Here is an 11,819-nt window from a genome sequence, read left to right as displayed (position 1 = left end):
AAAAAAAAAAAAAAACAAGAGAAACCTGGTGGGGCTAGGATGGACCACTAAGCAAAGCTGAAGCCACATGAAAGGAACTTGTCTGTCAAATAAGACACAAGCTATTTCTGTCCTCTTACACTGGGAAATCTCTGAAAATTATTCATCTTTCCAATGCTGCCTAAGCCCAACAAAAGACCACATGCAGGGTGGAGGTGAGGGCCTCATTCAGTTCAAGGGACCAGTCAGCCCTGCTGCTAGTCCCCAGGGAACAAAGAGAGAATGCTCAAAGCATGCTTGAAGCTGACACACAAAAGAAACTCAAAGAGAAAGAAAAAAATGTTTCAAGTATTTTCAGTGGGGATTTGGAATACAGAAGACCCATTCTCTGAACATTTCTAACTCAGAAGTTGATAAAAATTGGGGAAATAATATTTTACTCCACTTCAAAGTCATTAGTTTTACAGACTTCACAGAGAGGCTGTGTGAGTACAAAATGAGGTGGAGATCATGAGTTAGCCTTTAAGGTTGAATCAATGTTTAATGCCTAACATACTGAAGGAACTTGGGGTGATGGGGTACCCAACAAATTACTATCTAGGTACTCACAGATCTTGGCAAACACAGCATTGATCACACATTGAATGAAGACCAAAGTTAAGGCAAAGGTGAACGTCTCCTGTTTGGCTCCCTCTCCATACTTTCCTCTTGTTCTAGAAATGAAATGCATGACAAAAGAGACGAAAATTAGTATATTTCAGTCACTGTCATCTAATATATCCAGAACCACTGAAAACTTTAAAATTATCTTGCCTCTCTGGATGTAGGGAGAGTTTGTAAGGACCACTAGGCTCATCTGCAAAAGGGGCTGATTTTACTGGATCTAGAAACTAGACATTCCAGCCTACTGATTCCATAGCCTAAGGAAAGAATACCCGAAAAAGACGGAGAGGAAACATGCAAAACGAGACAGTGAAGTCAGGTACCCCAGGCAGGAGGAGACGGTATTTGGGCTACGGCACCAAGGCCGAGGGCGAATAGGTTGTTTGCAAGCATCTGGGAGTACCAAAAGGGGGCCGACTCGGGTCCTCTTTGAGGGGTAGAAGTCTCAGCCTGTAAAACGCAGGCTCTTAGAACCAAGCAGGGAAAAACAGCTAAAAAAGAAAATAACCAAGTCCAAAGAATCCAGAAAATAACCCTGGAGTTCTGGAATTCTGGGTAGGTTCAGCCATAGCTGCAAAAGTAGTGGGGTGCTAAGAGGGCGACAGCCGGGCAGAAGGACAAGAGGCAGAAGGTCCAGAGGCAGAAGGCCCGGGACCCCTGTCACAGACTGGGGAGAGAATGTCGGCCCGCCCCCGGGGTCGCTCACATCTTTTCCTGCAGGATCCCATAGTAAAAATAGCAGACAAAGACACCCAGGAAGCAGAGCGGCAGGCGCAGCCGGTCGGGCACCAGGGAGCTGCTAGAGGCCATGAGACGCCCGGAGGAGCCGACTGGAGACCCGCTCACAACCGGCACCGGCAGCAGCGGCGGCGGAGGCGACAGATCCAGCCGGACATCGCCGACCGGCGGCAGGGGCCTCATAGGAGCTGCATGCGACCGCCGTCCAGCAGGGCCCAGCAGTCACTACCGGAACTGCCAGCTCAGGGCTGCCAAGGGGGAAACTCCTCAGAACGCAGCAACCACTTCCTAGGAAAGAAAACCCGCCCTGGGACCTTGGCTCCATCCCTGAGGGCCAGGGGAACCGGCAGCCTCGAGACCATTTTCTCGACCTGGAGATTTTTCCAATCAGGCAACTCTGAGGACAACTGCTACCCAGAGCACCACAGGGTGTCCTAGAGCCACCCGGGCGTAGAATAATGACGTATAGGGATGTGGAGGCCACCAATTGGCTGCGCTGTGCGAACTCGGACAGGTAGGCGGGACAGGAGGAGGTGCGGCCGGCAGAGCAAATCCAATAGTCTTTTCCGCGGCGGGCGGCCAGGCTTCTGCTGGGTCCTAATGCCAAAATTTCTTACTGGAGCCTCAGCGCCGTCTAGCTGCTGCCTAGCGTCAGCGACTTTACCTGCTCATTACCTAGGCACTTCACTAGGCTTCCAAGGGGGAGAGCGGCACAGTAAGTCTCGGCTTGGTCACTTAAAGGCGGGGTAACCTACCCGTGTCACCCAAGTTCTGAGCCAGAGTTTTCCAGGTCTGGAAACTAGGGATAATTAGCAATAGCCACCTTGTCGCCTCTTGACTGTTGTGAGGATCGAATGAATTGAGGTTGGTGAAAGTGTTTTGTAAAGTATGCTGTGCAAGTTTAAGGTATTATTAGTCATCACTGTTTCTCAGCCCTGATCTTATTTCCTCATATCGAGGAGTGGAAATGGAAGTTTATTGAAGTCAGTTTTCTTCCAAGTCTTAACTCACCAACAATGGCTTAAACCCTTCGGCCGCGCTTCTGAATATTTCCCATTAATGAGCACCTCGTTGGATCCCTTCCTCATGCAAGTGTTGGGTCTCCACTTGCTGGCACGAATTGCCAGGGCAAGACTGACCTAAGGTCTTCCCACTACTACCTCCAACCCCCTACTTAACTGGCCCAAATCTCCGGCCACCAGGTGGACTCTGGGCTGCTCTCTAGGTCGAGGCTCCTTCTCTTCTAGCAGCCTGCTCTTTTGGCACAGCCTCGGGCAAAGGAAGGAAATACTGGGCAGCACCACACCCCTTGCTCTGGGCCTGACTCACTAAGGCTTTGCGGGGGAGCCAGAAGTCTTTTAGAGGGAGGGGTAAGGGATAGAAGATAGGGTCTGTCCCCAGCCCACTGTCTCCTCGATATTAGTGGCATGGGAATCCCCATACATTTGCTCTCTTGCTCAGTAGCTTACTCTATTGGCTCAGCCTGCGATGCCAGGGCACCAAATAGCTGGGCGGAGAGACCTGCCAGCTCTGCTTCTTTACCAGCTGGGACCTCAAACAATTCCCTTGTCCTTGTCCTCTGAGTCAAGTTTCCTCATGTGAAATTAATGGGAATATAATAACAAGCAGGAGAGCGCTGTGGTTAGAAACATGGGCACTGGATTCAAATGATCAGGTTTCCAATCCTAACTACCCCACTTCATATCTGTGTCTTTTGGGGAAAGGTATTCAATCTATTTGTCCTTCCCTGATTATACAGTGGGACTTACCATATTTCTCTTACTGGGTGGTTGTCGTATTTCAATAACATTTTATGTAAAGCACTTAACATGGTAGCTGGTTCTTACAGCCCAATGAATGGTGGTTAGGATAGCCTGGTTTAGGAGTTTGTTGTCAGGTCTTATGAGGTAGATACAATTGTACTTATTATTACTGCCCTTGGGGTAGTCAACTGTTCACCCATACAATGGGGATATGTCTTTTGTGAAAATGCTTTGGAAATTCCAAAGCATCATTGAAATATTGGGATGGTTATTCCCATTTTCCCCAAAAGCCTAAGAGCTCTTACAGGTGCAGCATTATAAAGGCTGCGAAAGGATAAGAATAGTGTCTTTGTATAGTTTCTTTGTTCCCTTCAAGGCTGCACACTATGTTGTGGGTACTCCCTGAGATGAACCAAAGCTTCCCCCAAACTGTCGAGAGTTCCAGCCAGTGCAAAGAACACCCACAATGTCAAACTGTCTTCCCTTGGTCACCTGCTTTTCCTCTCTGAAATCCATTCTCCTTAGGGAGCTCTTTCAGACTCACACAAGAATGGCTAACTTCCCCAATGACTCCCTCACTCCACCTCTAGGACAAACCACACTCTTCATTCTGGACAGCCTTTTCATGGGTCTGTTGTTTATGTCCATGTAAAGTATGCAAGCATGGTGTCCAGAGGACAGGAACTCTTGTGTACAGCCATAACAACACCCAGATGTGGGAATTGAGGCTCCTTCTCTTGAAGACAAAGATAAAATGATCAGTATAATACCCTTAATCTCTACCCCACTCCTCCTTCCCCACATATTTAACAGAACTTCAAGCTGCTGGGAATATTTATTTATTTATTTGGTCTATTAACACCAAGATCTGCAAAAAACAACCTCTAAACACAAGATAAGAAAACTCGAACATTAACATTCTTCAATTTTGTGTAAGCTCTGCAGTACGGAAAATATACAAACTTCAAACAGCTGCAAAAATAGTGTCTTTGGGAGAAAATAGAGTTTCTACATCGATACAAGAAAAATAGGCATTTTTCTAATCCAATCCAGCCCTGGGGCAGGCGGAGAGTATAGATTTGCCATTTGCCACCTGGAGGAATGCCAGCTCTCCTCCCCACTACCCACCTGGGGCTGGGCAGGCTGGCCTGCTACTTAAGACAATCTTTAGTCAGGGTGAAAGCGAGATGAAAATGCCACTTGGGAAAACACTTGTTTCCTCCCTCTGCCAGCAGCTGAATTGGTCAAGTGTTATGGCCCATTAGGACTGCTTTGGTCAGCTCCTCTAATGAGAGGGAGGCGTGGGGATAGGGCTGAGAGGATGGGGGATCTATCTTACGGTCTCCTGCAAGGGAGGGAAGGAAATCTGTGGCGTCCTCTCTCCTTCATTCATGGCCAGCTTGCTCTGTGACAAAAATAAGGGCCTCCTATACAGTCATTTGGACTGACACCCAGGGGTGAGGGACTCCAGACCTTCTGGGTGTTTTCCACCAAGTGAGGGATGTGGCAGCTACACAGGTGTGAGTTGTGACCTGCCCAGCTGCTAGTGGAGAAGGCAGGTCCCATCACGTTCAGAGGGGCCAGTGCCCATCAAAAAGAGGACCCAGGACTTTGACACGATAAGTGAAAGAAAGTGCTCAAAGGCCGAGAGGGAAGGGCCCCTCCATACCCCATCTCAGGGGACCTGGGGAGGGACCTGCCACCAAGGCACTGGTCTCTATGGTAAAGTGGGGCAGGGATGGGACCCTCAGACCATCAGGGAGCTCTGGAAAAGCACAGACTCTTCTGATGGTGGGGTGCGCTGCCATGGCTCGAAGGGCAGTGGGGAGGCCTTGGAGGCCTCCGGATCCTTCCGAGGTGGTGGCCTGGGGCTGGCCGGGGGAAGGGGAGACCCCGGGTTTGAGGGGCAGTTACGGAAGATGAAGCCCATGCCGGGGAAGAGGGGCTTCATCAGGCTGACGGGGCAGAAGGCTGAGCCGGTCGGGTTGAAATGGACTTTGTTCTTGTCAGGACAGGAAGTCAGGAAGGCCAGGTCAGGACCTGGGGACCTGGAGGATGAAGAAAGACACACAAGACACACACGTACACACAGAGAGAAACACACAGTGAGAGAGGGTGAGATGTCACAGCATCAGGGCAGCAGGGGAGCTGGGTCTCTGTTCAAACAGAATCATAACTTGACCGAAAACCAAACCCCTCAGCAATCTATTTTTAAAAAAATATGCCTAAACAACAGGAAATGCACTTTAGCTAAAAACAGGAGGGATTGAAGCTAGACAGGAAGGAGAACTTCCTGACAATGTGATTCAACAATTGGAGACCAAGAAATCTTTTCATTCGAAAGATTTCATCAGTGGCCGGGCACGGTGGCTCACGCCTGTAATCTCAGCACTTTGGGAGGCCAAGGTGGATGGATCACTTGAGGTCAGGAGTTCGATACCAGCCTGGCCGACATGGTGAAACCCTGTCTCCACTAAAAATACAAAAAATTAGCTGGGCATGGTGGCACGCTTCTGTAATCCCAGCTACTCAGAAGGATGAGTCAGGAGAATTGCTTGAACTCGGGAGGCGGAGGTTGTAGTGAGCCAAGATCTTGCCATTGCACTCCACCCTGGGCAACAGAGCAAGACTCCATCTCAAAAAAAAAAAAAAAAAAGAAAGGAAAAATTTCCTTAGTGAATGGTGTTTTGGTGACAAACCGCATGCCTGAAAGCAGAGATCAAAGACAAGTGACTTTCTAAGATTTTTTATTAACCTAAAGTGGGGTTTCTCAGCCTTGGCACCACTGACATTTTGGGCTGGATAATTCTTTGTTGCAGGGGTGGGGATGGAGGCATTGTCCTGTGCATTGTAAGATGCCTAACAGCGTCCCTGGCCTCTACTCACTATCCCACTAGTACCACGACTCCTCCCCTCCAGCTGTGACAACTAAACATGTCTCTTGATATTGCCAAATGTTCCCTAGTTGAAATCTACTGACCTAAAGAATCTAATTGTTGGGCACATTTGAAAAGTATGGGGTTTTTTGTTGTTGTTGTTTTGTTTTTGAGACAGAGTCTCACTCTGTGGCCCAGGCTGGAGTGCAGTGTGACAGGATCATGGCTTACTGCAGCCTCAACCTCCCCAGTCCAAGCAATCCTCCCACCTCATCCTCCTGAGTATCTGGGACTACAGGCATGAACCACCATGCCCAGCTAATTACTTTATTTTTATTTTGTAGAGATGGGGTCTCTGTATGCTGCCCAGGCTGGTCTCCAGAAAGGTGTGATTTTCAAAACTTTGGGAGGAAAGCATGGCAACAACTGTGAGAAAGGCAGCTAGACCTTATCAGAAGATCTGGGTTCTAACTCACCATGTGGTCCTTGTCATGTCTGTCTCACCCCCCTTTTTAATTTTAAGTTTTTAATTTTTTTTTTTTTAGAGACAGGGTCTTGCTCTCTCACCCAGGCTGGAGTACAGTGGTGTGATCATAGCTTACTGCAGCCCCAAACTCCTAGGTGCAAGTAATCCTCTTGCTCAGCTTCCCAAGTAGCTGGGATTACAGACGCCTGCCACTACTCTAGGCTAATTTTTTCTTTTTTTTTTTTGGTAGAAATGGGGTCTCACTGTGTTGCCCAGGCTGGTCTTGAACTCCTGGGCTCAAGTGATCCTCTTGCCTTGGCCTCCCAGAGTACTGGGGTGACAGGCATGAGCCACTGCACCCAGCATGTCTCACCTTTATAATGTGAGAGGAATCATCCCTCCCCTTTTGATTGTTTAGGAAGATGGAATGATAAAAGGTCAGGTCAGAGAGTTCCTGAGTAAGGGATAGCCCTGATTCCTTACTGTCTGGCAAAGCCTAGAGGGTGAAACAGCCCTAAGAAGCTGACGGTTTGAAGATCCCAGGTGAGAAGACAAAGGTATGGGAAGATGGTGAAGCTCTGCCACCAATGGTTCTCACCAATCAGCTTTTTCTTTTTTACTTTTTATTAAAGTATAATATATACACTCAAAGAAAAATGCACTCAGTATACAGACCGATAAATTGGTTACTATCTTTTTTTTTGGGACAGGGTCTCACTCTGTTGTCACACTGGAGTGCAGTGGTGCAATCTTGGCTCACTGCAACCTCCGCCTCCTGGGCTCAAGCGATTCTCCCACCTCAGCCTCCTGAGTAGCTAGGATTACAGGCACCCACCTCCATACCTGGATAATTTAAAAAAATTTTTTGTAGAGGGGGTGTCTCCGTATGTTGCCCAGGCTGGTCTTGAACTCCTGGACCCAAGCGATCCTCCCTTGGCTTCCCAAAGTGCTGGAATTATAGGCATGAGCCACTGCACCCAGCCAATTACCATCTTAATTCCGGAATTCCAATAATTCCAGAGCCCAGGAAGATCAAGGTGTGAAGAGAAGAGCAGAGATCTGGCAGAGTCTGGAGAGGTAGAGGGTAAAGGCCTGTGTGCTGGGTGTGTTTGGGAAGGCCTGGCGTCCTAGAGACTCCACAGTGGCAAGGGCTTCTCTGATGGAGAAGGGTTTAAAAGAGTCCCACTTTATGGAGGGATGGGGAATGGGCAAGAGACAGAATGTTCTAGGTGTGTGCATGTACATGTCAGGAAGGTGACCAAGAGGAGACCCAGCAACACTCAGAGAACATGATGGCAACCAGCATGACCCTCAATACCTTGACTCCTCGCCTGGAAAATCCAGATGATCTTGGAGGGGACAATAGCTAAGAAGGGGGGAATATGGCAAAAGAATGGCTAAACACACAAACTTCCTAATAGGAAAGTTGATTAAATAAAGAAACCTCAGTGAACGACAGAATTTCAATCCCAGCATATCTTAGAAAATCACTGATGGATCACCACCACTCTTTTTTTTTTTTTGGAGACAGAGTCTCAGTCTGTTGCCCTGACTGAAGTGTAGTGGTGCAATCTCAGCTCACTGCAATCTCCACCTCCCAGGTTCAAGCAATTCTCATGCCTCAGCCTCCTGAGTGGCTGGGATTACAGGTGCCTGCCACCATACCTGGCTAATGTTTGTATTTTTAGTAGAGATGGGGGTCTTGCTGTAATGGACTAGGCTGGTCTCAAACTCCTGACTTCAGGTGATATGCCCACCTGAGCCTCCCAAAGTGCTGGGATTACAGGCATGAGCCACCGCACCCAGCCCACCACCTCTCTTAAAGGGTTAATGCAGGGGCAGGAAGTTAAATGAGCTGACTTTAAGGCCTCTTCTGGCATTGCGTCTATGAAAAACCCAAGACGAGCTACAGCTTAATTTCCGCCCACATTTCCAGGTTGTAATTACTCCACCATAATGTGGATTGAGGGAGGGTACAAGAGCCTAGAGTCTGCTGAAGCTAAGAGATCTGGCCTCTTCCCTCCACAGCTTCTCAGAGGACCTAGAAGTCTTGAAGGGATACCAGGCAACAATAATAACAGTAACAAAACCTCTAGTGGCAACGGTTTTCTCTGCAACTCCTACTGTGGCTTCTGAATGTACCTTCGGCTACCACCATGGGTTACTGCTCCCTTATTTGAGATACAAATGGTGCTCTCAATGACCCAAACCCAGTCCCAGTTACATCTTCACTCGCACACCATGACTAAACTTCCTGACTGCCACTGAAACCCCAACTTCGTGTGAATCTGCCCTGGTGAGTATTAAGCTGGCAGCAGGAAATGAAATGAGCTCTTTGGTGCCTGCTAACGGGGACAGGGGCATTTGGAAAGGTTGGCTCTTAATTCTTTCTGCTAATGGGAGGGAAGTATAAAGAAATCAACAGAAGAATGGCTTCTGAATGATCCAATCTGGTTTGGAAATTTTCCATAGTCCTTACTTGCAAGGACTGGAAATTTCTGCCTGGGAGTTCATGACACTTGAACCACTACAGCCACAGGGTGAAGACTTGACTCTGAAGCTCAAACTGTTAAGCTGTTTAGGCCCCCCATTCTACTCCAGTGGTGCTGAAACACTTCTAATCTCTGACTGAAGAGAAATACTAGTATGTTCTCCCCACACCCCCCATCTCTCTCTCTCTCTCTCTCTCTCTCTGATTATGGTCTAGCAAATTCTCACACCTTCCCCGGAGATGGAAAAAAATAGAAGAAACAAAGGGCTTAGGTTTCAGATATATTTTCTTTCCAGCTCCTGCTGCGCTTGTGGCTGGCATGTGGGCAGAGAGCAGGTTTCTATGGAGATAATGATAAGCAAAGATTTAAGTGCTCAGAGTAGGTAATGTCAACACGTTTGATCATGGAAAGCTGGCAATACTGATCATCTAAAGTTGACAACACCTCTATGACAAGAGAGAGTCCTAGACTGAAGAAGTCCTGTCAGGTGGGAGAATGTAGGCCCACCCTCCCCTCCCACACCCTGTCTACTTGTTATACTCACGTGGCTTCTTCAAACACACGCACTTTCTCACAGCCTTCTGGGGGCTCCCGTTTGAAGACGTAGCTATGATTAGGCCGAGGGGAGGCAGCAAAGGCAAGGACAGGAGATGGGCTGCCATCTTCAAGAAAGGCTGGGTGGCCTGGAGAGGAGGCTGTGAACAGAGCAAGGCTGAGTCTAGTGGAGATGAAGGGAAGGCCTCCACTTTTCTGGGTCCAGGACTGGGGTGTAAAGTGGCAAGACGGGGGACGCATGGTAAGGAAGAGGATAGTGGGTGTGCTTAGCCACTGTGATTATTATACTGTACCTTAAAAACCTTTGAGGCAGCTTACAAAAATACACAGTGTATAACAGAACAAAAAAATGGAGTTGAATGGATGGAAAGTTAAGATCTCATACCAATTCTATATTCCCAGGAGGTAGACTGGGACCGGAACTCCAAATCTCAGACTTGAAGCAATCCTAAATGCGTCTCTCTCTGCCTTCTTCCAAGACTGTAACACCCTCCCTGCCAACATACCACGGCTTCTTCCTGTCCACAGTCTTGAAAATCTATCCTTTCTTCCAAGAAGAGTTCTTCTCTGACTCAGAGAAGCAATCTTTACTCAACCCCACTTGTAGGATAAAATTCCTCTCCCTTTCCACACAGTGAATGTACTTGGCCTAGGTTGCAAATATTGACTTTATCTGTATTTATCTCACATTTATTCCCCTTACTCTATGCTCTATTTACCTATGTGTATTGTTAGATCATGCCCTTGACCAGCCTACCTCATGGGGTTGCTGTGACAATCAAATCAGACAATATAGGCACACTGCTTTATAATGTAAGGATCATTAGGAGGTAAGAATTTTATCTCATTTTCTTAGCGAAGTAGATAGGGCATTGTAGAAAGTAGAGATTTGGAGTAAAAAAAAAATTGGTTTTGGTCTAGGTCAAACTATACAACCCTGGGCAAGCGACCGTATTCTCTTACTTTGTATCACTCACAACTACTTTGAAACCATTGCTGGGAATGAGTACAGTGGACACCTGAATGAAGACTCGCTGCTTTCCCCTACAGCTTGCTGAACCTCAGCCCAAAAATGGGGATGGCAGGGATTGCTTCTTTGGATCCCAGTGAGGATTAAATAGAAGTATAAATGCAGAGCCTTCATAAATTATCAATCAGAACGGGACGTATGGGACCATTATTATCATTTGTATAATGTGCAGAAGAAAGATGACTCATAAAGATATTCTAGTAGGGTACTGAGAATGCTGGGCCTGAATTGACTAGAGGTGGAAAAGGGAGTGGAGCCACTCGTGTGCCCCAGAGTCAGCCCTGCTGCCTCAGCCTCCGCAGCTTACCTTTGTCGTTGGGGGTGGATGCCAGCTCCTCGGCGGCACCCCGGTGTTCCTCATGACTGGCCGGGCCACAAGGCTGGGGGGATGCCAAGGACATGGAAGGAGAGCTGGCAAGGTTGCCAGGCTCCAGGAGGAGGAGGGGATGATCACAGCTGCCACTCTGGGGAGGAGCTGGGGCCCGGTGCCCATCAGGGATCTCAAGGATCTGACGGGGAAGGACGGTAAAGACTCTCAGCCTTGAGTATTTCAGGCCTGCAGCAGCACAGTGACCCTGAGGGTATTCCCCTTGCTGCTGTCATTCTCTATCCGTAACACACAACCACAGAACACCATTTCCTCCAGCCATTTATTTCCCTGGCCACCCCTCAATCTAGAAGAAACTCCCTCCTGTTTCTTCCATAGCACTTTGCTCTTATCCCTAATAGCACTCACAGTCCAATGTATAATTACATATTCACCTGTAGGGCTTGATCAATGTGTTGTCCCCACAAGACTATAAGCCTCTGAGGGCAGGGACCTTCTGTGCCCTGGGCTCTAGGAACACAAAGATGATAATGTATGCTGGAGGGCACAATAGCGGCAAACCACCAGGAGCCTGTAAGTGCTGTAACCATTGCAGAACAAGTATGCTGATGATTAGCATGTATTACATACCTCCTCATCCCCTTTTAAAAACACTCAATGGTACTTGAACCTGTAGCTCACCAAATTATGTGCATGTGTTTGGGTATATGTGAAATCCTGCATACATGCGAATTCAAAATCAACTAGTAGGTAAATCATAAACTGAGAAGTGTGCCCATTAGAATCATATTAATACTGGCCAACTGGCATTCCCCAATTAAACTGTGTCAATACAAAAGTGTGCCTGAGGCCGGCTGGGCACGGTGGCTCACGCCTGTAATCCCAGGACTTTGGGAGGCTGAGGTGGGCGGATCACGAGGTCGGGAGAT

At 47.9% G+C, this 11,819-nt stretch overlaps 2 protein-coding genes across 3 annotated transcripts in view; both read right to left on the bottom strand.

Moving 5' to 3' along the window:
• Positions 1 to 1,709, bottom strand: part of SLC35B1 (solute carrier family 35, member B1) — a 6,854-nt gene extending 5,145 nt beyond the window's left edge. Inside the window, exons 1-2 of one of the 2 annotated variants that reach the window (XM_011999289.1) lie at positions 1,349 to 1,709; positions 589 to 692 (exon numbers count right to left, since the gene is read on the bottom strand). In XM_011999289.1, the coding sequence (XP_011854679.1) occupies positions 589 to 620 (32 nt within the window). In that variant the 5' untranslated portion in view covers positions 621 to 692; positions 1,349 to 1,709. The remainder of the gene's footprint in view (positions 1 to 588; positions 693 to 1,348) is intronic. The other variant, XM_011999288.1, reaches the window with a different exon arrangement.
• A 2,999-nt stretch (positions 1,710 to 4,708) lies between these two features.
• The window catches only part of FAM117A (family with sequence similarity 117, member A), a 49,242-nt gene continuing 42,131 nt past the window's right edge, over positions 4,709 to 11,819 (bottom strand). The window contains exons 6-8 of the mRNA XM_011999379.1: positions 10,870 to 11,071; positions 9,522 to 9,672; positions 4,709 to 5,191 (exon numbers count right to left, since the gene is read on the bottom strand). Coding sequence (XP_011854769.1) covers positions 4,891 to 5,191; positions 9,522 to 9,672; positions 10,870 to 11,071 — 654 coding nt within the window. The 3' untranslated portion in view covers positions 4,709 to 4,890. The remainder of the gene's footprint in view (positions 5,192 to 9,521; positions 9,673 to 10,869; positions 11,072 to 11,819) is intronic.

Source organism: Mandrillus leucophaeus, unplaced genomic scaffold, assembly GCF_000951045.1.
Source record: "Mandrillus leucophaeus isolate KB7577 unplaced genomic scaffold, Mleu.le_1.0 Scaffold59, whole genome shotgun sequence".
In the NCBI taxonomy this organism is placed as follows: Eukaryota; Metazoa; Chordata; class Mammalia; order Primates; family Cercopithecidae; genus Mandrillus; species Mandrillus leucophaeus.
Note: the sequence above shows the minus strand (reverse complement) of the source record. Positions and strands in the feature narration are given on the sequence as shown.